Below are 23,024 nucleotides of genomic sequence, written 5' to 3'. Positions count from 1 at the left end.
TTGCCCTATATTTACTGTAATATATATTAGAGGGTGATTGACTCCTGGAAATTAAGCAAGGCTCTATAGTAGTAACTGGTCACATGCTAAGTATTTTAAGCCCGCGAAATCACATCACACAGTGCAGTTATATTTTTGGGTAGTACTATCTGACAGAGAAGGATAGAGCTTGCACAGAGTATGTGTCAGGTGCCAAACCATCATCACTAACTGCTGGAGTTAATCACTATAAGTACTATACATATATATATATATATATATATATATATACACACACACACACACACACACACACACACACACACACACACAATTTAGCAAATGAGGTGTTGATGTCCTTCCATATCTCAAGCAGACACCCTTCCACAACATCTGTCTGATTGTTAGTTATTTTCAGCTGCCTCTCTTACTTTATCTGAATATTCCCAACTGGTGAGGGCACCCACGTGTGACTGGATCAAATGCTGAGCTATTTTAACCCTGAGAGCCAACCACCAAGGCTGAGAATGTGCACAAACATACTGTGCACAACCTCCCAACCTCCAGTCTTGCTCTGCACTGATTGTGTGAGTCTCTGTCTACCTCTAGTGGTAAAAGTCTGAACAGAAAGATTGTGGCCACCATTGTAATCTAGTTCAAAGATGTCTTGCTCAATTATCTGTTAAGTTTTGTGGCTGGCTGTATACATTCAGTTTACAATTAATAGAATTATATTATGGGGAACAAAAAAAAATTTATGGGACTTGAGTGGGAATTGTTTTGTCTGCTGTTTCCAAAGTCAAAAAAATGAAACTGTCAAGCTCAGCTTCAGTTTGGAAAACCCTGTGACTCTTGGATTGAGTCTGGTAAAATTAAAACACCTTTATTAGTTGTATTTTATTTTCTGTTATGCTCAGTTTTACACTCATGAAAGTCTCCCACCCATAGTAAATGCTATAGCCTCTAAGACATGTCTGTACGCTCGAAGTGCCAGAGTATCTCTCTCTTCCACAGGTGGTCAACGGCAGCTCTACTTGTCCATTGTTTTCCAAAACATTCCTCAGCGGACAGCCAACACTACACTGTCTGTGTGTCTTCCATTTGGAACTGATGATTAATAATTTACCACAGTCTTAATCAATCCAGTGAGCTACTGGTCTGCTCCAAGCCACTTCCTCTTCCAAGGACAATAGGGCCATTTCCTGTGGGGTGAGAAGCGGAGGACCAGAGAGAGCCAAACAGGCCAGTATTGTAAAGCAGGGATATCATATCAGCGTGTGCCTGTAGAGTAAAAGACAGATTGGAGCGTACGGTGAGTTTCATGGTCAGTTTGCTGGGAAGTTACAGGAACCAAGTCGGCCACACACCAGCGCAGACATCTTTTTTACCCCTGCCTAGAAGATATCCAGAAAACTTCTTTGGAGGTATATCATCCTTTTTTAAATATATCTATGATGTGACATATTACAGAAACAGACGGCTATAAAGAGGATAAAGTGAATTTATATACAAGCTGTATCTAAACAGCCTATATTCTCAGTGAGAGAAATTCTTCTGAATAAAAACGACTGTTTTATTAAAGAAATGGACATCAAAAGCTAAATATTGAATGACTGCTGAAACCAAAAGGACAGGTGTATTTTTGACAGAGTGAGCATGAGCTGAAGTCCCACATGAATCCCACTCTTTTAACTCCTGGATAATTTTCGAAATAAAGACGCTGCTGTGTTCAAAACAAAGGCACCATTCATGTCACTGCTGCCGCTGTTTCCACTAGGATGTCTGAGAAAACAAGTCAAAGACATGTAAAATACCAGGAAAAGTAACAGTTTTGAGTGTATGACAATATGAAGGCACTGTTCCACTCAATCAATAGTCTAATAAACATCAAGCCCCTCAAGCAACACAAGACAAACGCAAGAGTGTAATTTGGGCCTGAGGCTGTTTTTTAAAGCGAGGCTGTCAGTCCACACATTCACTGACAAATATAATGGCCTATATAACCAGCAGTGGCCCGGCATGCCTTGTCCTCCTCCGTCCCTGTCCCTTTCATTCTCAGAGCTACAGATGATGACTGTCACAATGGCCATATAGGAGACAGCCGTGACAATATGCCCCGAGGCAGGACATAGTATCCAGCCTGACCTATCTGAGCCCGTCATCAAGGGTGTCACATATGCAGCTAGACAAGTTTCTGTTTTACATTTAACTGCTCCACCAGTGTCTATGGGTGGAGGGATGTCATTTCTTTTTTCTGCCATTACAGGTCTGAAATGAAATGAGGAAAAAAAACAGATAGCCTACATCTTTGCTGCCTGCAGTACTTTTTCAATTGCTTTGTTGTTGTCAAGTTTTTGTTTTTCCTTTTTTTCCTGTGCAGGGAAGAGCAGATATATTAGTCACAGTGATGCTTAAGCACTTGCCCAGTTGGGCTCCCATCAATAAAGTAGCCATGTAGTAGTAGTCATTTAAAAAAATCAGTTTAGCCATGAGTGTGGGACCTCTGAACCTTATGTCTTAAATGGAGAACTAATCTGCATCGTTTTGTCTTCCTTACAGCTCTTTGTAAACTATAGTTTTTTTTATGACTATATTCTGACTCTGGGTCACAGGCAAAACTAAACCCTGTTTTTACCATGTGCTTTAAAACTCGCCTGATTAAACCAGTAGTGAGCCAAAGTTATCAGTGATCGATATTGAAAAGAATTGTTAGTTGCAGCCCTAGTCACTTTTATTTTTGTGATTTCACTGATTTCAAAATCCAGTTTTCGGCTACATGCCAACAGTAAATCACTAAAGAACTATGCGACACAAAGTTTTAACATGCCATGGTAGGTATTTATCTTTCACATGATAAAAAACATCTCCAAATATCTCATTATCTCCCTCCCTATCGATACCTCCGAACAAACCACTGTCAGAAATGGAAAAAATGGAAAGATTGTGTCTGACACAAACATACATATAATCGATATAATCTTTTTCTCTCTCGCGTGGGCAGCCCCTCTGACGGCGTATCGTTTCCCGGCTGCAGTGACTCACGTCGTCGTCTGGTTCCGTGTTGCAGTCAAGGTGTGGTCACACAGGTGCGCGAAATGGTCTTTGTAGTCTCATTAAAATGAGAAACATAACGAATGAAAACACGAACATAATTGTTATATCAGCATGAGCCACTCAAGAGTTCTTAATACTTGACTATAGGCCTATATTAGACTCGAACTGAGCCGTAGGCTGTTAGTGTTAGTGTGTGATAGATAGTATTTTCTTGCTCAACTAAAATGTCTGCAGTGCGAGTTGTACTTTGCTCTTGTCTGTTGCTTTATCATATAGGATAGGCTACTAGCCTATAAAGGCTGTCTGTATGCTATAGTTTACAACCATATGGCGGATTTAAATGTAAAAACACTTTAGACGTGTGGTAAAGTTTTAAATGATATTTTTAGTATTTTTTTGTAAATCTATTGCATAGGCTATGGTCCCTTAAATGTTTGTGATACTAAGTTCAACATTTTCTCTCACATTAAAATACGCGCTGTTGCGTAAGGTCGTTTAAATTCTCAGTTTATTTGATTGACTGCAGTTCCTCCTAACAATAAAACAAGCTCTAACGCCTGTCCCAGCGTGTGGAGCTGTGGCAGGGTGGGGTCGGGGTGAGGAGGGCGGAGTCTGGGCTGAGGAGACGCTTCTTTTACTAATTTTTGCTCAGAGGACTGTCGGCCGCCACTACCAGCAGCAGCGGAGAGAGTGAAGTGAGGAGAAATACAGACAAGTGTCCCTATCCTGAAGGAAACAACGCTGACCTGGAATAATATAAACCCGCGTGTTTCGACAGGTAAGACTCACTGAATGTATGTTCACTTTCTCCGACAGTTTCCAAACTGCTCATAGTGTCTTTGTCTCCGACGTAGCCTGTTTCTTCATTCTTCTTGCTGAGTAATTCGTATCCCGCTTTCTACGTGAGCGTGTGTTTGCGTGGGGTAATGTTTGCTTACATTTTTCATCTTTCGCTTACCTTGGTGCAAATCCACCCTTGGATTTGGAATTCATTTCCGCATGCCTCCTCAAACTGGCCACTGTGCCTGCTGCTGTTGTCACGGACCTCTCCAGCCCCCTAAAAGTTCGCCTTTTTACGTTAAACAGGTTGTTTTTGCAGTCCGTCGTGTCATAGAGCTCGTTCTGCCAATGCATAAGGACGTTTTTGGCCCCATTATCGATCATTCAACTTGACGTCACTTGTCAATACAGTCCCACAGTGTCATTAGTGGTGTCCAAGTTTGCGCGTGCGTGTATACGCGTGTCCGCAGGTGAAGAGAGAACCATGGATTTTTGCTAATGTAGAGAATATCTTTCTATTAATAGAAAGAAATTTGGAGGTTATAGAATCTGTATCAGCGTGGTAATCTCTCATAAAATTTTATGGACGTTGTTGGCCAAATAACAACAACGCATTTATTGTTCCAGCTAACTCATAAATCTAAACTCAAATAGAGCTGAGACAGAAAATGAGTCGGCAGCTATTATTATAATCGATTAATCATTTAAGTACTTTTTATAAACTTTAAATTTTTATGTTAATTCGATTATAAGTTGAATACATTATTGGGCTGTCCCTCAGACAAAACATTTGAAGATGTCACCAACAGAGTTTTCTGACCTCTTGAACACCACCAGGTTGATTAGCACATTAATTGATAATGAAAATAGTCATTAGTTGCAGCCTGAATTTAAATATCTGAGCTCAAACAATAGTAAATAATACAATGAGCTAATTGTGTGGGGGGGAGTAAGTTCTTGTTCACACACATCTGTAATGACAGTGAAAAATGAATCATATTCCTTATTATATGCCTTGGTGTTTCTAAAGCTTCCAACCACTCCCACACCGCTGTTCACACCAGCAGTGAAGTCTCCAGGTGTTTCCAAATCTTCCATGATGTCACTATCTTAGTTTGCAGATGATCCGGACATGACAGGACAGCAGTTTTTCAATCCTGCATAGTGACTGCCGGTGCACACATTTCTTTCATTAGATTTCATGAGTAAATCCTCCGAAATCAGCATCCATTTTAAAAGACTTTTATCTTATCCGCTTTTTTCTTATCCGATTATGTAATTTGTGGTGTCCTCCGCTGCCAACTTTAATATCTGTTAAGGTCAACTTTGACATGGGTCACATTTGGAATTAGAAGTTAAACAGCTTTTCTTCAAAACTTGGAGCATTAAACACAAAATCACATTACATTACTGTTGTTCTCTTGTTGGAATTATCTGCAAGTAACACCATCACAAAGCACCAAGAATTGGCACCAAACAAGTTTGTGGCATCCAACTTGTTTCTAGACTAATGCATCCAGCTGGGGTTGTTGAATGTGTGTCAGATTGAAAAGGACCGGGTGCCAATACTTTCTGCCAGTCAGGCCTCCACCGAGCTCGCCCTGGGTCTGGGTCATCAAGTAGTGCAGCAGCAGACAGCACCCTAGTTGGAAAGCTGTTCATGTCTGCCCTCGGGGAAGAGGGCGGATGGGTGGTGGGACGGCGGCGGGTGGAGGAGGGGTAGGAGGGGTAGGGGGGTGACTTACTGTAGATTTCGTAGCTACAGCTGTGGTGGCACGGTGCTAATCTCCCCCCTCCTGCTTAATACCGTGATACTGTCCTACATTTGTAGAGCAAGAGGCCAGGAGATCCTTCAGTTTATAAATAGGTCTACACTTTGCAAAGGGGATTACTGTATGGCATATATCCTAACCTCTTTGTTTAGCTTGAAGGATTTCTTTTTCTGTGGATTCACTGGTTTACCTCTCCCCTGTTCAGTGGTGCCTTACGGAGTACTTTCCAGGGGCTCAGTTACAGCCACTCGGCGCACGTTGTGTGACCTGCTCTGTGTCTTACTGTTCCCATGGAGAAAGGGACACAGAGAGATAACGTTTCCCGTCAGCTACGATAGGGGTCTTTATGGTTGAAGTCAAAAGGGAGGCGGTGTGACGGCATCAAAATCTCCACGGGGGTTAACTTCAGAGGACCTATTCATCAGACAATGCTGTCATCAAACCAAAGCAGATGTATTCAACCCTGCTGCCTCCTAGACACCCAGTGCTCCATTATTATTATTATTATTATTATTATTGTTATGATCAAACTTAATGGCAAGAAGGTTATCATTCACTAGGTAAACCAGGCAGGTGCAACTTAAGACTAGATTTAACGGGGGGAGGCTTTCATTAAGTCAAGCCAAATAATTTCTCTTTGTTTAGGATGAATACAGTAATTAAATACTTGGCAGGATCATCCAGAAACAATCATTTATGTAAATATTACTGCTGTGACTGACAAAGATCAAATCAGAAGCTTCTAGCAGAGCACAGTAGTATAATGCTGAGCAAGTAAAGCTGACACTGCCCAGCTGAACCCATGACAGTCACTGAAATGAATTATTTACCTTCAGCAGTTCTCTTGGCTAGAACAAAAGAAGACAAGAAAATGTCCCTTACATAAAATGTCAAAGGCCTAATGGCTGTTTCTTTCCATCACTAACACTTAAAAGCTGTATTTATGTCTGCCAGGTTGGTGATTTCAAGTCAACTCCTATCAAAGCTCTCCTCAAAACACCCAGTTTAACAACATGCTTGAAATTTCTGAACCCTACTGTTTTCTTCATAAATACATAACCATTGATAATTTTTTAATTCCTGCCATCCAAGCAGGGAGGGAGTGAACTAGATTCCAGCAGTGACTCAAAAGATAAAGTTTTCACAGTTGGATGATTTGGCTGAGTTGTACTTCTCAGCATAGTGACTCTGATGAGTCCTGTGGTGTCTGTTTTTCTCCTCCTCCCTGTCCCTTAATTACACTTCTGTGAGAGATTGAGGAAAGTGAGGACAGCAAGGGCGTGGTTGGATATCACCAGGGAAGCTTGACTTGTTGGATGCGCAACATCTCACAAGGAGGTTAATTTTGCATATCGTCACTGTTGTGTGAAAATCTCATAACTAACTTTTTTTGTTGTTGTTATTTTCTGTGTTTCACTGCTTTTGATGGATGTCATGCTCTTCTGGGTTAAGAAAGTTGTGCAACCCTGGGGCCTCTGAATACAAAACACTGGATAAACTGAAAAATGCATGGGCGTTTTAGACAATCAAGGCTGTTATTCTTCTTTTTTCATTTTCATTGACATTTTGGAGGTTATTAGGACAGCAGCAGTATATGAAACAAATGACATGACTGTCAGAGTAAGCCACTCAATTTTTAATAGTGCTAGACTTCACTCTTCAGATATTTGGATTTTATGTAATTCTTTTATTTTGGTTGTGGTTTTCATAAAGGTAAACAAACTGTGAACTTGAACTGGCTCCAGAGGAGCGCTCTATTCTTTTGGGTCCCTTTAGACTTTTGCCCTGCACTCCAAAGCACCCCCCCCCCCCCACTCCCTTGTGCCTCTAATCTCCCTGAAAAATTAATCATCTGTCACATCGCCTCAGCGCACAGCCGCACACCGATGCGTAGCAGTGGCAGTTCAAGAAATAACTCCCTGTCAGGCAGGGCTTTGGATGCAGCGTTGGCCACCAAACTTGGCCAGTGAACACACAGAGCCATCTTGATGTGCTTCAGCCTTTTTGGTTGCATCCAGTGGGGACACTTGAGACCCGGTTTCCTTTTCACTCTAACAGCAGTCAATGGGACAATGCGGCTACTCTTTTCCTCTCTACCCCAAACAAAGTAACACAGAGGCTCTCTGTGCTGTATCAGAGACTTAGTTCATCCTCTTCTTTCTTCCTATTGTCAACCAAACAACATGGAGAGAGGGGCACGTCTAGACTAACTGTAAGGCCAAAGACAAACCATTGCCCTAAAAACACTTTCTTCACCCAAGAACCAGGTAACAGGGCATCAAATGTTCAAATACTTAATTTCTATAAGAATACTTGGGAGATCTTTTATGATGTATTGTTCTCCTGATATGGAAGATAATCTTTGGACATACCTCCTACAATGTAATGGACCATTTTATGAACTTTGATGCTTTGCTAATGAGGGTTTATTGCCACACAGGGTACACGCCTTTTTACTTGTTCCCTCCTTCTTTATCAACTTTGTGTAATCTGATCCTGCTCTGCAATCGGGCGCCTCCTCTGAGACTGCTCACATTTCCTTTGATTTACAGAGAGATCCCACAGGGAGTAAACAACTACACACACACACACACAAGTTTACAGACACTATTCTGCATCCACTGGCTTAATTCAACTCATTAAAGTAGCTGCAATAAATCAACTGACAGATCTAGGGCCTTTATCCATTCTGCTGTTTATTTTATTCATCGGCGTGCTGACTGTGGTCGACTGTGTTGTTGGGAATGTTTCCAGATCAGGCCAGGAAGGGGAGCATGCTGTGCTGTATCTGCCACGTTTAGACAATTTCACTTAGTGTGTTGCTCAAGTGCACACCAGCAGTATCTCATTGTCTGTTCCTTCTCTGTGGCTCTTGGCATGCCAGCGTTGCTATGGTCTGGATTTTATCAACTGCTTGTTACAGACAATTGACAAATGCTCTCTCTCAAAGAGTGAGCGCTTTTACAAAATGTGGACTTTGAAAACATGTTCTTTCTGAACGCATGACGTGATACAGCGTATGTAGGGACAGTTGTGAGCGTACAGCTTCTCCTAATGAACTTCCCCTGTCTGACCAGACAGCCCAGCAGTGATGGTGAGTCAGATCATGTTGACCACCACTTCCTGTCACCCACCACAATAAATCCATTAGCTGTGCATCACTTCACATCCTTCCTTATTGATTTATAACAAACAGCTATCCAGTTAGCCCCTGCTGCCTCCATTACACTGCCATAACGGCTAGTGTTGTGTGGTTTTGGGACCAGGAAGTTTTGTGGTGGTCTTAAGGTTTATCCCATTGGGACAGCTGAATCTAGACTCTGTGGAGAAGACATGCAGAGAGCACATTGAAGGCTCATCTGGCTGCCATGGCCATTTACTGTGTCGGGACCATTTGGTGGGGGGGCGGACTATATGTCGAATAGTTGATCTGTGCAGATGGTGCAGGAAGCTTTACAGATGTGTGGGAACATAATCTGCTTTATTTGTGTGTCCGTCTAAGCATGACATTAGCAAGCCTGTTAATAATCACAGACTACCAGATGAGGCTAAGTTTCTACGACAAAGCCGTAATGTTCTAACAGCCATGAGAATGTACAATTTAATATAAAAATAAACAAAAGAAATTCTTGCGTTTTTCTTTTCTCAAGTAGTGATTTAAATGGTTATTTTGGTATTTTTAAACCTGGGCCCTATTTTCACATTTTGGGGTTGAAATGACTAGTAGTTATAGGTTAAGTTTTGAAATGCGTTAAACGCAAATCTGCTGCAGTGGCTGCAACATTTTCCTTTCGTGCAATTGCACCCATCAAAATTCCGTCCACAAAAAGTGCGACCCTTTTATAGGGTATCTTACGTCTTTTTCAACCTGGACATTATTTTCCCGTGTTTTTGTGTCGGTGTGATTAATTAAGGCAACATTTTTTTTTTAAATTGGTCTAGTATTGAGCGAACGCCCCGTCAAAGTACATCCACTGAAGTGCTTGTTTTTGCCACAGACAGGCTCATATTGTTATTACAATTACAATCTGACAACATCTACAGAGATGGACCATTCTATTAAAGAGTAAGATCATTTTTGTTAAACTAGAAACGGTCACTATTTTGTTCTTATTAAATCTACCAGACTCCATTGATAAAATAGTAATTTTACCTCACTGAAGAAAGTAATTGCTGGTCTACCTCTGCCTCAGTTGGTTAATTTATTTGTGTAATTGTGTGACTGTGGTGTTTTAAGGGTTAAAACAAAACCCCAAAATCACACAATAACACAAACTAACCGATCGAGGCAGAGGTAGACCAGCAACTCCTCCTGTGTTCGGTGAGGTAAAATTGTCCCAGGAAGGTCTCACAGACGTGTGGGGAAAATAGGGTCCAGGTTGAAAAATACCAAAGTTACCCTCTAAAGGAATGGCTCGGCATTTTGGGAATATCCTCATTCACTTTCTCTCTCATGTCGGAGTGGTATGAATCTTCTCATCTAACTCTTGGCAAGAGTTCAAATATTTCAATGCCTTTACACTTGATACTAATTTTGCAAGCTTAATCTTCTCAAGCACGCATGTAAAAGCAGAGTGGACGGCAAAGGCCCGTTGGCATGTTATTTACGCCCCTGCCTGCCAAAAAGGCATGAGGCTAAATAACAAATCACTGCAAACTCTGTAATTTATGTGAGGAGCCACTCTGGAGTACGACCAGACTACATCTCCAGCCCCACTGGGCCTCTTCCCTGACCTGATTCGTTCCTGCTGTGATTCAAAGAGGAGCTTAGGCTAACAAAGTCAAAATCTAGCCAGCTATAATGTTTTTCATATCCATAGTGAGTTTGTAACTGCATAGCTTGTTAATTAATGGCAGGATATACTGAGAAGAAATGAAGTATCAGATCTACAGTTTAGCCCCTCTAGCTATTAGGTGTATTCAGCCCTGCCCAGTTCACTCATGCACCCATACACTGTGCCGCCACACCCTTCTTGTGAGCCTGTCACTGCTGGGGAGACACTCCCTGTCTCACAAGCCTGGGGCTCATCCTTTGTCACAGTGTTCATGTCGTCATAGTATTTGTTAGTTTCAGCAATTTATGAGTGAGTCATGAAATAAGATGTTCAGATGTTTTGTGGCGGAGAAAATAAGTGTGCACTTTCAGCACAAGATTTACACGTAGACACAGAACAGATTGAATATACAACATTAGCGTGGAATGTCACACTAGCATTTCAGGGGTGCTAACAGTATCCATCTCAGCTTTTCTGTTGCAACTTGTTCACTGGCAGCCTTCACTGATCCGCATTCCTGGTTTTACTGTGCTAGGGGTTTTTTTTTTTGAGGGGGGAGGGGTTGGAAGAAGCCCACTTAAGTCATCCACAGAGGCTGTTGCCTAACAAGATAGTGGGAAGTTGATGGGTGTGAGATGTTTTCCTGAGTAAAAAGTGTGTCTTCCATGTTACTGTGTGTTTGTGTGGGTGGGTGGATGAATGATTGTGGTCATCGTGGTGACAAAGCAAGGTACAGTGAGAGTGAAAGGATGTGTCATTCATTAACTGGAAGAGAGCAATGTCTAATCAGAGGTACACTATACAATCTACAATGAACAATGGGGGAGGGATCAGCAGATAAGCCTCAGTACAAAGTTTTTATGCTGACCTTTAGTTTATCTATGCTGTATAATATTTTAAATAAAACTTTCTAGGATTTTCTTAGGATTTCTTGGCTCATACTATGGTTGTGAGCATTGTGGGGAAGGGAAAACCCAGAAGAAAAACACCAAAACAGTTATGAGAAAACCCAAGAGGCAAACAACACTTATCAGTAAACAAGTAAGCATAGCTTCAGACATCAAATGGGACAGCAGATAAAACCCCCACAGAGTTTCGGTTACCTAGGCAATATGCGGGGCGTGTCCCAGCATTGCAACAGTTGGCTGAACCCACTGCCTCGCCCAGGAAAACAAAGACTACACAAACACTGTCCCTGATTTACAGAGAACAGTGGGGACATGGTGTACATGCTTAAAACAAAGTCACGTGGGCTTTGTTTTGTAGTTCGTTTGTTTTTAAAGCCCTTTGAAATATGTAGAACTTAAAGCTGACGTGTGTCTAGTTTATGGCAATTTATTCCCATTTCTATATTGATCAATGCATAGATAGCCAGTAGTTGCTTACCATCTTGGCATACAGGCTTCCCATACTTGTGTTTAAAAAGAGGCCACGCCTTGTCAGCATAGTTTCAGTCTGTGCTCTGGTGAGTCAGTGCATAAGCTGTGAAGTAGCATGTAGCTGCAAGCAGAGACGGCCCTTTCGGGCCTGGTCCTGCATGATCTCATGCCAGACTGACATAGCTGAAACTAACTGATCTGCTGCTTCCTGTGAAGATAAGCATCAGATAAGCATATCTACAGGTGAAAGTATTCTGCATTTGACACATGCATGCCCCAAAAAATATTTGGATACTTGCAAATGTTTTGCTAGTCGATTAAAGTGCCAAAGAGCGAAAACTAAGGACACACACTAATGAATAACATGCAGTAGTAGGGGAAAAAAAAAAATACTGGGGCTCGCATACTATTGTCTGTTTCTTCTTCAGACAAATCCCCCACATACAACATGATGCCTAGGGGAGAAAAAGTGGGATAGTTCTGAGGGACTAAAACGACATCAACAACAACACATCCTTATTACATTGTTAAGTTGTGCTAGTATGAATTTGTTTCATCAAGTGTGAGCAGAGGTAAACATGGTAATTTAGGGGTTTATAGCTCATTTTGTGCCAACACAGCAGCTTGAGATTGGGGCTTTTAGCCCAGACTTGTTTCATTAGTAGTAAAGTCGGAAGATAAGCATAGCATCAAGCTATAACCAGCTGTCGTACAAAAGAGCCTCAAGGATGGCAATAATTTCCCCTCTTTTTGTCAGTTGAAGCCTCTATTTGTTGACTTTGCTGTGTGTAGAACACCCCCCGGTAGTTTCAGTGCATCTGCAGTGCCGGCAGAAATCCGCTAACACACTCTTACATGTACAGACACACACATGCCAAAGCACAATGCACCCCTGCAACGTGCTCAGCAAAGAATCCTATCAGACATCTGTAAACACTTGTAACCAGCATAGTGAATGCATTGTACTGTATCGGTCATATGTCACATGCAGTGGCAGGCAGCTATTATGGATGCAGATTTGTCAGTGATGAAGAGGATTTCTGTGGTGGGTAACATTCGGGCTGCAGAAACATGAATTGTGGTTATTTTGGTTCTGTGGAGCCTCAAAACAAGGAAATCTTGTATTGTAGTCTTCATTTTAAGATTACAAATTAGAATTTATAATAAGGAAGGAAATCTGACAAATACGACAAAATCAAATTTAGTTACATGGATATTTTATGAATGTTAGATGTAATTTTTGAGAGTCTCATATTGTTGTTCTGAAAGGAAGTAAAATGCATTTGCTTCTTTTCATAAACTCTTTTAAAAAGTCTGGCATGGACAACCCAGTATTGACATTTATAATTACTTTTTTATGTAAGCACAGAGTAAAAATGATTATTTCACTATGAGAAACATTAAGATGTGCGGGCTGAATACCTGAGTAAATGTAGCGAGAAGAATGATTTTTTTTTTTTTTATTATTAGGAAAACAAGATAATAGGAGGTGTCGAACAAACACGCACCAACAAGTAAGCATGTCAGTTATGCAATCTGGAGCACTGTGAAAATAAAACTATAGCACACAACATGCCTTAGGATTTCAGATTACTAGAAACCTATTTAATCAGACCTAGAAGGCAAGTAAGTGTTACAAATAGTATGTAGAACTATTTAAAATTAAGACAAACAAAAGTTAAAGACAAGCTGCAGGCATTTTCTTGGAGGTTTAGGCTTTTGTGTGTGTGTGTGTGTGTGTGTGTGTGTGTGTGTGTGTGTGTGTGTGACACACGCGCTCAGTGGAGTCAAAACCTGACAAGCAGGTTCCTGATTGCCATGCGTCAGCAGCAGGCTGCTCCCACGGCTGTATGGGTGGAGGCCCGAGGTGAAAGGTCACTTGGGCTGGCTAGCATTCCTGACTTATAGCTGTGTCTCCGCCCACTTCACCCTCCCACCCCCATGAGCTGCTCTGTGTTGTCATTTTCAGGTCAGGGTGCACAGCTCTTGTGAGCTGTCATACTCTGAAATATAAAATCTCAATGACAGCCTTGTGCAAGAGAGCAGAGGCCTCGCTGGGATATTTATTAATTCATGAAAAGAGCCACTACAGTTGATCATCATCATTATAGCGGCAGAAATGTTGACTTTGGCTTTCTTTGTGTTTTTTTAGGTTTGCTCCATCGTTGTTTTGATAACGGGAGGCAAGGATGGCAATGCGCAGTGAGTAATTCTCAATTCAGCTCTTGCTCTTAAACATTTTTATGTATTTTATTGAAATTCTGCCAACTATAATAATCTAGTGATTTTCTGCTGATTTTTATATTTAGCTTGTCCATTTTTATGTTCACTTTGGTCTTTCTCACCTCATTCTGTGATACATTTCAAGGAAACTGTTGAACATTTTGATCATGACCTTTCCTACTTCCATCTATTGTTATTGTATGTATTTATTTTGAGGTCACTTCCTTAACACAAGCGATAACTAAAGGTTACTTTTATTAAAGGGTTCCTTTTTTATGCGGCATAGAAGAAAAACACTGGTCCACAGGGGAGAAAAATGGTGGCAAAACACACACTTTGTTTTTTATTGTTGGTAAATATTGGAATAAAATATAATAGCAGGGCACCACCCATCACTCCATTTTTATCAAACTTGTAAATAAGATAATGACATGGGTCCAACACCTCTGACATCCCACAATTCCTCTCTCTGTGCTTGGCAGTGAGTGAGGCTGACGGTGGCGTGGTGAAGGTGGCAGAGTGGCAGCAGACAATGTATGGCTTAGACTCGGGCATCCAGTCTGGAGCCACCACAGTCAGAGATGACGACGGCGAGTATACCACCTCCAAGCAATACACCATGACTACCACTGTCACAAGGGAAGAGCCCGGTAAGACGACAAGCAATGGCCAGACCAGCCAATCTGCATATATACTATAGCTTTTACCTTAATTACATGTGGCCTGTCATCTTCATCTCCTCGCTTCTTGATAGACCTGGAGACCCAGTACACTATGACCAGAGCCCAGCGGGTGCGGGCTGCGATGTTCCCAGAGACGCTGGAGGGAGGCACCACCATCTTGTCGACTCAGACAGACTCGTCCCAGATGACCAACGTCCAGCGGTTGGCCGAGCCCTCCCAGATGCTCAAGACAGCCATCATCCATCTGATCAACTACCAGGACGACGCCGAGCTGGCCACACGTGCCGTGCCTGAACTCACCAAATTGCTCAATGATGAAGACCAGGTGATGAACGTAGAATCATGCCCACACACACACAGAGTCTGAATTACAGTATTGGATACATCATTAAGGATCTTATGACATAATTATATTGAGTTATTACTGTTGGACAAAACCTGATATCTTTTATGAAAATAAATAAACTCACGGTGTCTTCTATCTATTTTCATAATGAATTAAGCCATTTATCAAGAAAAAATGCCACTTACTGGTCCCAGCTTTTATTTGCTGTGTTTCTCTGTTTTGGAGGTTTGAAAAGTAATGGTAATTTGAAGCCATTGTCTTGAACTTTAACATCTGGTATCTTGTATTTACTTTTCCTTAACCCTTTCATTTCTCATCAGGTGGTGGTCAGCAAGGCAGCCCAGATTGTCAACCAGCTTACGCGCAAGGAGGCGTCCCGGCGTGCGCTGATGCAGTCCCCTCAGATGGTGGCAGCGGTGGTGCGGGTGATGCAGAACACAAGCGACATGGAGACAGCACGAGCCACAGCCAGCATCCTCCACAACCTGTCTCACCAGAGAGAGGGCCTGCTCTCGATCTTCAAGTCTGGAGGCATCCCTGCTTTGGTCCGCATGCTCAGGTACTTTCAGATGAGAGAAAGGGACATAACTTATGATTAAATCCTGGTTGTTGTCTCAGTTGCTTAAATATGTTGGGAAAATTTTATGTATTAGTAGTAGTTGTATGAAAGGGACATCAACCCTAAAACACTGAAATAGTTTTAGAAAATAGCAAACCCCACTTTTTCTCTGCTAGAAAATCATATTGTTCCTGCCATCAGTTCTAATTTAAGCACATTAAGCACAGCAAAATTACTTACAATATCACTTGACATGTACTGAGAACAGGGAACACATCCAATGGACACACTTAACCCACCCATTTGTCCCCCTCAGCTCTCCCATGGAGTCTGTGCTCTTCTATGCCATCACCACACTCCACAACCTGCTGCTGCACCAGGAAGGAGCTAAGATGGCGGTTCGTCTGGCTGACGGCCTGCAGAAGATGGTTCCCCTTCTGAAGAAGAGCAACCCCAAGTTCCTGGCCATCACCACAGACTGTCTGCAGCTGCTGTCCTATGGTAACCAGGAGAGCAAGGTGTGTGTGTAATTGTCAGTGCACTTAATACAATGGCAGGTTCGCTTCGTTCCAGCCAAGTACTGTAATTTGAGACTGTTTAAGTTGTCGAGCTTGTCTGTGCATGTGTTTTGTTTTGGGTGTGGCATGTGAACAGAGTTGTTCAGGTGCTGGCACAGTGAGGGTATGGGTGTGATTCTTTATTGAGAATAGTAAAATGAGTGAGGATTAACTGGCGTTTATCTGCCTGGACAGGTCACAGCTTTGTGTTGTACATTGTAAACCAGAAGTGTTTCTTTAGAAAAGGATCCTGAGTGTTAAAAAAAGAGAACTTTCACTCCATCTGCACTTTATATACTCACACAGTCCTCTCTCTCTCTCACTCTCTCACTCACTCACTCACTCTCTCTCACAGCTGATCATCCTTGCCAACGGGGGCCCAGAGGGTCTAGTTCACATCATGAGAAACTACAACTATGAGAAGCTGCTGTGGACCACAAGCCGTGTGCTCAAAGTCCTGTCTGTGTGCCCCAGCAACAAACCCGCTATTGTAGATGCCGGTATGTAATATATGTGTTCTGTGTGAGCACCCACCTGTGTATACAAGGTAGTCACACAGGTGTGTCAATTTTTTGTTATCTCAGCTGTGACTAATGGCATCTTGTCAACTGCATAGCTACATGACAGCAATTTATGAGATGTTGCTGAGAGATGAACGACCTAACTTCTCTGTTCCCTGCAGGTGGGATGCAAGCCCTGGGTAAACACCTCACAGGCTCCAGCCAGCGTCTGATGCAGAACTGTCTGTGGACGCTCAGGAACCTGTCTGATGCTGCTACCAAGCAGGTCGGGGTCCACACTCACTCTTTTCTTCTCCTCTTCCAGAAATTCAGGTATTTTTTTTATTTCTCTTTGAGTAACTGTCTGAACTCATTCTCTTCTTGATTCCAGGAGGGTATGGACAGCCTGCTGCAGGTGCTGGTTGGCCTGCTTAGTTCAGACGACCTCAACATGCTTACCTGCGCCACTGGCATCCTGTCAAACCTCACATGCAACAATGCCCACAATAAATCACTGGTTGCCCAGAGCAACGGCGTGGAGGCACTGATCCACGCCATATTGCGTGCCTCTGAGAAGGAGGATGTGACTGAACCGGCCGTTTGCGCTCTGCGCCACCTTACTTCACGCCACCAACAGGCTGAGCTGGCGCAGAATGCTGTGAGGAACCACTACGGCATCCCCGCCATCGTCAAGCTGCTCAACCAGCCCTACTACTGGCCTGTCATCAAGGTAGAGAGGAGGGAGTGATGGAGAGAAGGGTGGAGGGATAGTGAGCTTGTGGAATTATGTTCAGAAATCACATAATCATTAACTTATTTTTTGTTTCACCAATTTACATAGAGTGATGGGCAACAACAGTCTTTGAAATAAACATGATTTCATATGCATAAACTCTTACAGGCCCTTAGGTGAGCCCATAGGTTAGAGATGAGTGTAGTCCTACTAAGACGAGGGAAAGATGGTGGGAAGGACTCCAAACAGGAAAGTGTAGATTGAAAGCAGGTGGTTTGAGTGAATGTAAGTTAAGGACTGTGAAGCAAACACATTGAGGAGTTAATGGGTTTGGTCCAAAGAGAGAGACTGGGGAGCACTAGACAGATGGAGAGAGGGGATGGCAGATCCGGCAGAAGGCCAGAGTCTCAGTCAGCCTGAAAGAGCATGAAATGCACATGACCGCAGGAACAGTATGTTTTACAAGACCAGGCTTTAGGGGGGAATAATACCATTTCATATGCCTAATGGAGAAGCTTGAAGTTGTTTGTCAGCCTTGTTTTACTTGCTCACCAATAAAAGTAAGCAGCATCATGACCGTATCTTTGCCTCTCCTCCCCGTCTGAAGGCTGTGGTTGGCCTGATCCGCAACCTGGCCCTTTGCCCAGAAAACCAGGCCCCTCTAAGGGACGCCGGAGCGATCCCCCGTCTGGTCAACCTGCTGATCAAATCCCACCAGGACGCCCAGAAACATGGTTCATCCACGCAGCAGACGTACCAGGTACATGAGAGGATGAAAGGATGCTTAAAGCCACTTATGAACTATGTGTGGGTTTAAGGGGTTGCGGAAATTAGTAGTTGTACTACTAATTAGTAGTATTCGTGAATGATTTATGAAGTTCGGATCCTCGAGTCACATTTATTCTGTTTTTTTTGTCCTTCTCCTCAGGATGGAGTGAGGATGGAGGAGATTGTGGAGGGCTGCACAGGAGCACTGCACATCCTGGCCAGAGATCCCATCAACAGAGCAGAGATCGCCAACCTACAGACCATTCCTCTGTTAGTTCAGGTAACGGAGGAAACTGACTCACACTCTCCTGTCTTGCTAATTAACTTCATTATGTTTGTTTTATTTTAACCAATTTTCTTCCTCCCCTTCTCCAGCTCCTCTACTCTCCAGTGGACAACGTGAAGCGTGTGGCGGCGGGCGTCCTGTGTGAGCTGGCCCTGGACAAACCGTCAGCTGAGGTTATCGACAGCGAGGGAGCGTCGGCTCCGCTGATGGAGCTGTTGCACTCCAACAACGAGGGCATTGGTAGGACATCCAGATAATGCACTGCGATTAGCTTACCGTAATGTAGCATTGAGTCATAGTTGGAAAGTAACAAAGACAATTTACTCAAGTGCTTTACTTTACTGTAAGTGCAGTTTCCAGGTACTTCACTCTACATGACCATGTCCATTTTGCAAGACTGTATACTTTTACTCCTCTACATTTCAGAATGACGTATTGCAGCCTACATTTAAAGAGTGTGATAAAATTATGAGTTAAAAAACTGTTTTATAGTAACTGAAAGATACTAAAGAAGTCTAGAAATAGCTACTCATGTCTTCTTCTATTACATATTTTATCATACTAATAATGTTATTCTGTTATGGTATTGATAGTTTCTTGCTAAGGGTTAAATGAGAAGATTGATACCACTCATGTCTGGACGGTAAATATGCCAGCAGCAGGTTAGCTTAGCATGATCCACACAAAAGCTAGAAGATATACCATGTTTATTATTTGGCTTTGGAGATGCTGGTGCTGGACAAAGCCAGGCTAGCTGTTTCCGTATCTAGTCTTTATGCTAAGCTAAGCTAACTGGCCGCTCCGGCTTCATATGTTGCATACCAACATGAGAGGGTACTCAATCTTCTCATCTAACGCTTGGCAAGGAAGTGAATAAGTTTTTTTGGGGTTTTTTTCCCCCAAAATATCAAACTAATTTGCCTTTTTAGGTGGTTATTTTTCCTCATGACACTGTTTTGCTGGTCACATTTAAGGGAAATGTGTTAAGTGGCTTTTTATTAAATTTTAAATCATCAGGCTTAGCTATCTGAAAGTATGTCTTATATTACATTTACATATGCATGTACCATGGTTAAATTAAACAAGGCTCATTAACACACATGCAGAGAGATATGTTAATTCCACACGTTATATCTTTTATAATCGATGCTGTAAATAATAATACATCAGGGAGAGAGAGAGAGAGATAGATAAATAGATATAAAATAATATTTTAAATCTACGAATCACACATGCAGTAATTGGCGTTGGCACTAAAACTATTGTGTTTTCACTTTTACTTTATCCTTGAAAGTTTAACCTCAGGTGCAGTCCATACTGTTTCTCTTTCAGTAGTCTCACAGTGTAACACTTCTTTCCCCCTCAGCTACTTACGCTGCAGCTGTGCTCTTCCGCATCTCCGAGGATAAAAACTCCGACTATAAGAAGCGAGTGTCCGTGGAGCTCACGCACTCTCTGTTCAAACACGACCCCGCTGCCTGGGAGATGGTGAGTGTCTGGCGCCCTCCACTGACAGAACACGACACCTGAACAAAAGTCGATTATTATTATTATTATTATTATTTCTTTATTTTTTAAGACATTTTTTTTTATTCTATAACTCTCTGGGATTTTATTAATCTCTGCTCCTTTATATCATAGCAGTTATACATTTTGGAAAGCAATTGGTTTTTAAGAAACTTGATTATATGATTGTTAATAATACCTTAAGGACTATTAATAGGCTTTCTATATAAAAGTATTGGCTTTATTTGAAAATTGCCCTCTTGCGACTTCTTTGCAGGCCCACAATAGTGTCCCCATGGATGGACCCTATCCAGATGGTGAGTAACTATGGCTGAAATGTGCACATACAGCACATTCCTCAACACTGGGTCACTCCACCACAGGGAGCGACCACAGTGTTAAAATGCTTTACTCAGGTTGCTAACAGGTTGCCTCCCTGCTGAAAATAGTATTTATAGTTAAAAAATGGTTATTCAGTGACTGGAGCAGCACAAGTATAACCTGCATTGATTTTTAATTCTTTCTTACTTTCATGTTGTCTTCAAATCAGTCACAAATGTACATCCTTCTATGTTGAAGTTATACATTTTGTTGTTGTCATTGTCTTTTGGTCTTTTCTTCCCATGCAAATGATATGGCCAAATCACATTGTGCCAAAATGATGCAAATGGATGTAATAGAATACGTCACTTCAGTGCCTGATTGTTTGTCATTCAGCCTTTGCCTTTTCTTTGTTTTTTCTTGAATCCTTTATCTCGATACATCACTTCTTATTCGTCACAGAAAAATCTAAAAGGTTTTCTCTCCATCAATCTCCTTCCTGGCATTTCTTTGTCTGTGTTTGCATCTTTCTCTTAATTCCCTTCCTTTCTTTCTCTTGACTTTTCTCCTTGTATGGCCTTGGTATTTTCCGTCTCTCAGAGGAGAGAGACTCTAAGGTGAAAAGGGATCAGTTTCTCCTCTCTGCAATCACTTTGTTTCAAAAATGTGCCTAAAATGTTAAATGATTTCCACAAGCTTTCCATACAGCTGTTGCCACTATCATGACAGCAGCAGTAAATAAATTCTCCAAGTACACGGGAAGTTAAATGACACATAATCTATTGGTGCTGTGTGTAACAACTAAAAAAATAAAATGTTGTAATCTCTTGCAGAGCTGGATGCTGGTTTCCAAGGCTACGGAGGGTATGCAGCTGAAGTTCCCATGGATGGCATGGACGGAAATATGATGCATGACGATTACCAAGGCAGCATGGCCTACGACAGACAAATGTACCCTGAGTACTGACCTAAAGGTGAGTACATGCAAACGTTACCTCAGCAAATCAGGATATGTTGCTTAAAAGTGAATTTAAAAAAATAAATAAATTTTAATCGGGACAATGCCCTGGCAACTTAAACAAAAACCCAACAACTGCCATTTTTTCAAGTCACCATAGCATGTCTGAACACAACAAGTACATGATACAAGAGTGTTAACTAACTTAATGTGAGTGCAGGAAAAAACACACAACTCTATTGTGAAATAAAAGTGTAAAAAAAAAACACAACTGTGGCAGAAATTGCTCAGGTTGGGGCACATCGCTCATAGAAGGAATCTTGATTAAGAAAGTGGGTTTTCAGGGCCTTTCAAGCCTACAGTCTACAATATAATAACTTTTAAACAACCCATCTGTGGAAGAGCTTCTCTTTGTGTTTGTGATCTCATCATGTCTTTTTCCTCTTCTTATAGACCCACAGGCTGAAGAAAGGTGGAAAAGGAGGAGCTGATATAAAACATAATGGGACAAAGAAGAAGAGAATATAGTCATCAGTAGAGATTATTCCCTCTGCTTCCAGCCCGATGTAATATATGCAATTATCACTGAGTACGGGACTCGTAATCTTAACAGGGCTCAACTTTGTTTTAAAGCATACATTTGCTTATAATTCTGACAGTGACGATGCTTGTAGGTTTCTGCTAGAGAACCTTTAGAGTGTGTGTGTGCGCGTGTGAGAGAGTTTGTGTGTGCGCATGTGTTTGTGTGTTTATGCTTTTGGGTGGGTATTCTATGCCAAAGAGATTTTATTTTGTGAAGATAATCATTTAGCTTGGTTTTCTTTATTTTGTTTTTTAAGAAAAGGAAAAAAAAAGACCGTAATAATTGAAAACACTGCCAGAGGTGGCTCAACGTGCACGGTGCACTTGCTCACTGCTCTGTTTCTTCTTTAACGCCTTTGTAACAGACACTACTGTCTATGCTGTAGTTATGACACTATATACTGTCGACGTACTCCCGCTGCGACCCAACGGTTAAGATTCAGTGAAGAGTTGGTTAACACAGGCTCGTTCTTTCTCGTGGCACTAATTCAGTAGGAGTGGACAAACAAAGAGATATGGCGGCCTCTGCCAGAGAGAGAGAGAGCAGGTTGGGGCAGCCTCCCCACACCTATGTAATCAGCTAAGGGTGGATGACCAAAGATGGTTGATTGTTTTAAGGAATTGTTTCTTATCTTATAAGTTATTCACTAGGAGCGGTTCACATAACCCGGCATTAATAGAATATTAACAAATATTTCATCTTTTATCATAAACTTAATTTAAAGGATGTGACTGTAATAATTTGCAGGAGAGCAACAACAACAATGTGGTTTTACAGGCGTGTTCAGCAGATTGACTGATTCATTAGCCAACACATGAGATGATCTAGTCGGGGGCAGCCCTACAGCTGGAGCAAACTACTGACAGGGAAATTTGTCTTTCTACTTCATAAGAGTTTTTACTGAAATTTTGTGTAATAAAAATAAAGGATATATTAAACATAGTATGGTGTCCATGTTTATTGAGTTGAAAAGGATTTACCTGTTTTCCAGTCCCTGTAAATTGAATGCACATTTTCAGTTTGCATCACTTTAATTCTGGAAAATATTAATGGTGTGCAGTACAGTGTCTATCCAGTGCATTTTTTTTCCCCCTGAGGAGGCATTTAGCGTTTCCCTCGTTCAAATTCTTCTCTCAAACAGTAGTTGTGGATTGTTGAGTGTTTATTTTAAGAAGTGCAGGTTTTATACTCAGGGACCAATTGCTTCAATCTAGTCTTGGGTGGAACAGGTCATTCAAAACGGTGATTTCCGTTCATATAAA

The 23,024-nt window shown here is 41.8% G+C and overlaps 1 protein-coding gene and 1 long non-coding RNA gene across 2 annotated transcripts; one reads left to right on the top strand and one right to left on the bottom strand.

Moving 5' to 3' along the window:
- Positions 1-806: 806 nt before the first annotated feature.
- On the bottom strand, positions 807-5,443 carry LOC119899569. Its single transcript, XR_005443872.1, has 2 exons — positions 3,992-5,443; positions 807-1,260 (listed from the first exon to the last, which is right to left on the bottom strand). It is a non-coding gene; the product is annotated as an uncharacterized LOC119899569 (long non-coding RNA).
- jupa (junction plakoglobin a) lies at positions 3,680-22,704 on the top strand. Its single transcript, XM_038714173.1, has 16 exons — positions 3,680-3,811; positions 13,892-13,941; positions 14,445-14,612; positions 14,717-14,970; positions 15,312-15,550; positions 15,867-16,068; positions 16,463-16,607; positions 16,790-16,893; positions 16,999-17,337; positions 17,948-18,100; positions 18,269-18,388; positions 18,484-18,634; positions 19,761-19,882; positions 20,178-20,217; positions 21,055-21,195; positions 21,633-22,704. The coding sequence occupies exons 2-15, from the start codon at positions 13,929-13,931 to the stop codon at positions 21,186-21,188; spliced, it is 2,184 nt and encodes a 727-aa protein (XP_038570101.1). The 5' UTR covers positions 3,680-3,811; positions 13,892-13,928; the 3' UTR covers positions 21,189-21,195; positions 21,633-22,704.
- Positions 22,705-23,024: the final 320 nt, after the last annotated feature.

The sequence above is a fragment of the Micropterus salmoides genome, unplaced genomic scaffold, assembly GCF_014851395.1.
Source record: "Micropterus salmoides isolate LMB-PRFRI ecotype aquatic unplaced genomic scaffold, ASM1485139v1 Ms_hic_scaffold_12, whole genome shotgun sequence".
Lineage (NCBI taxonomy): Eukaryota > Metazoa > Chordata > Actinopteri > Centrarchiformes > Centrarchidae > Micropterus > Micropterus salmoides.
This window is presented reverse-complemented; position numbering and strand designations above follow the sequence as displayed.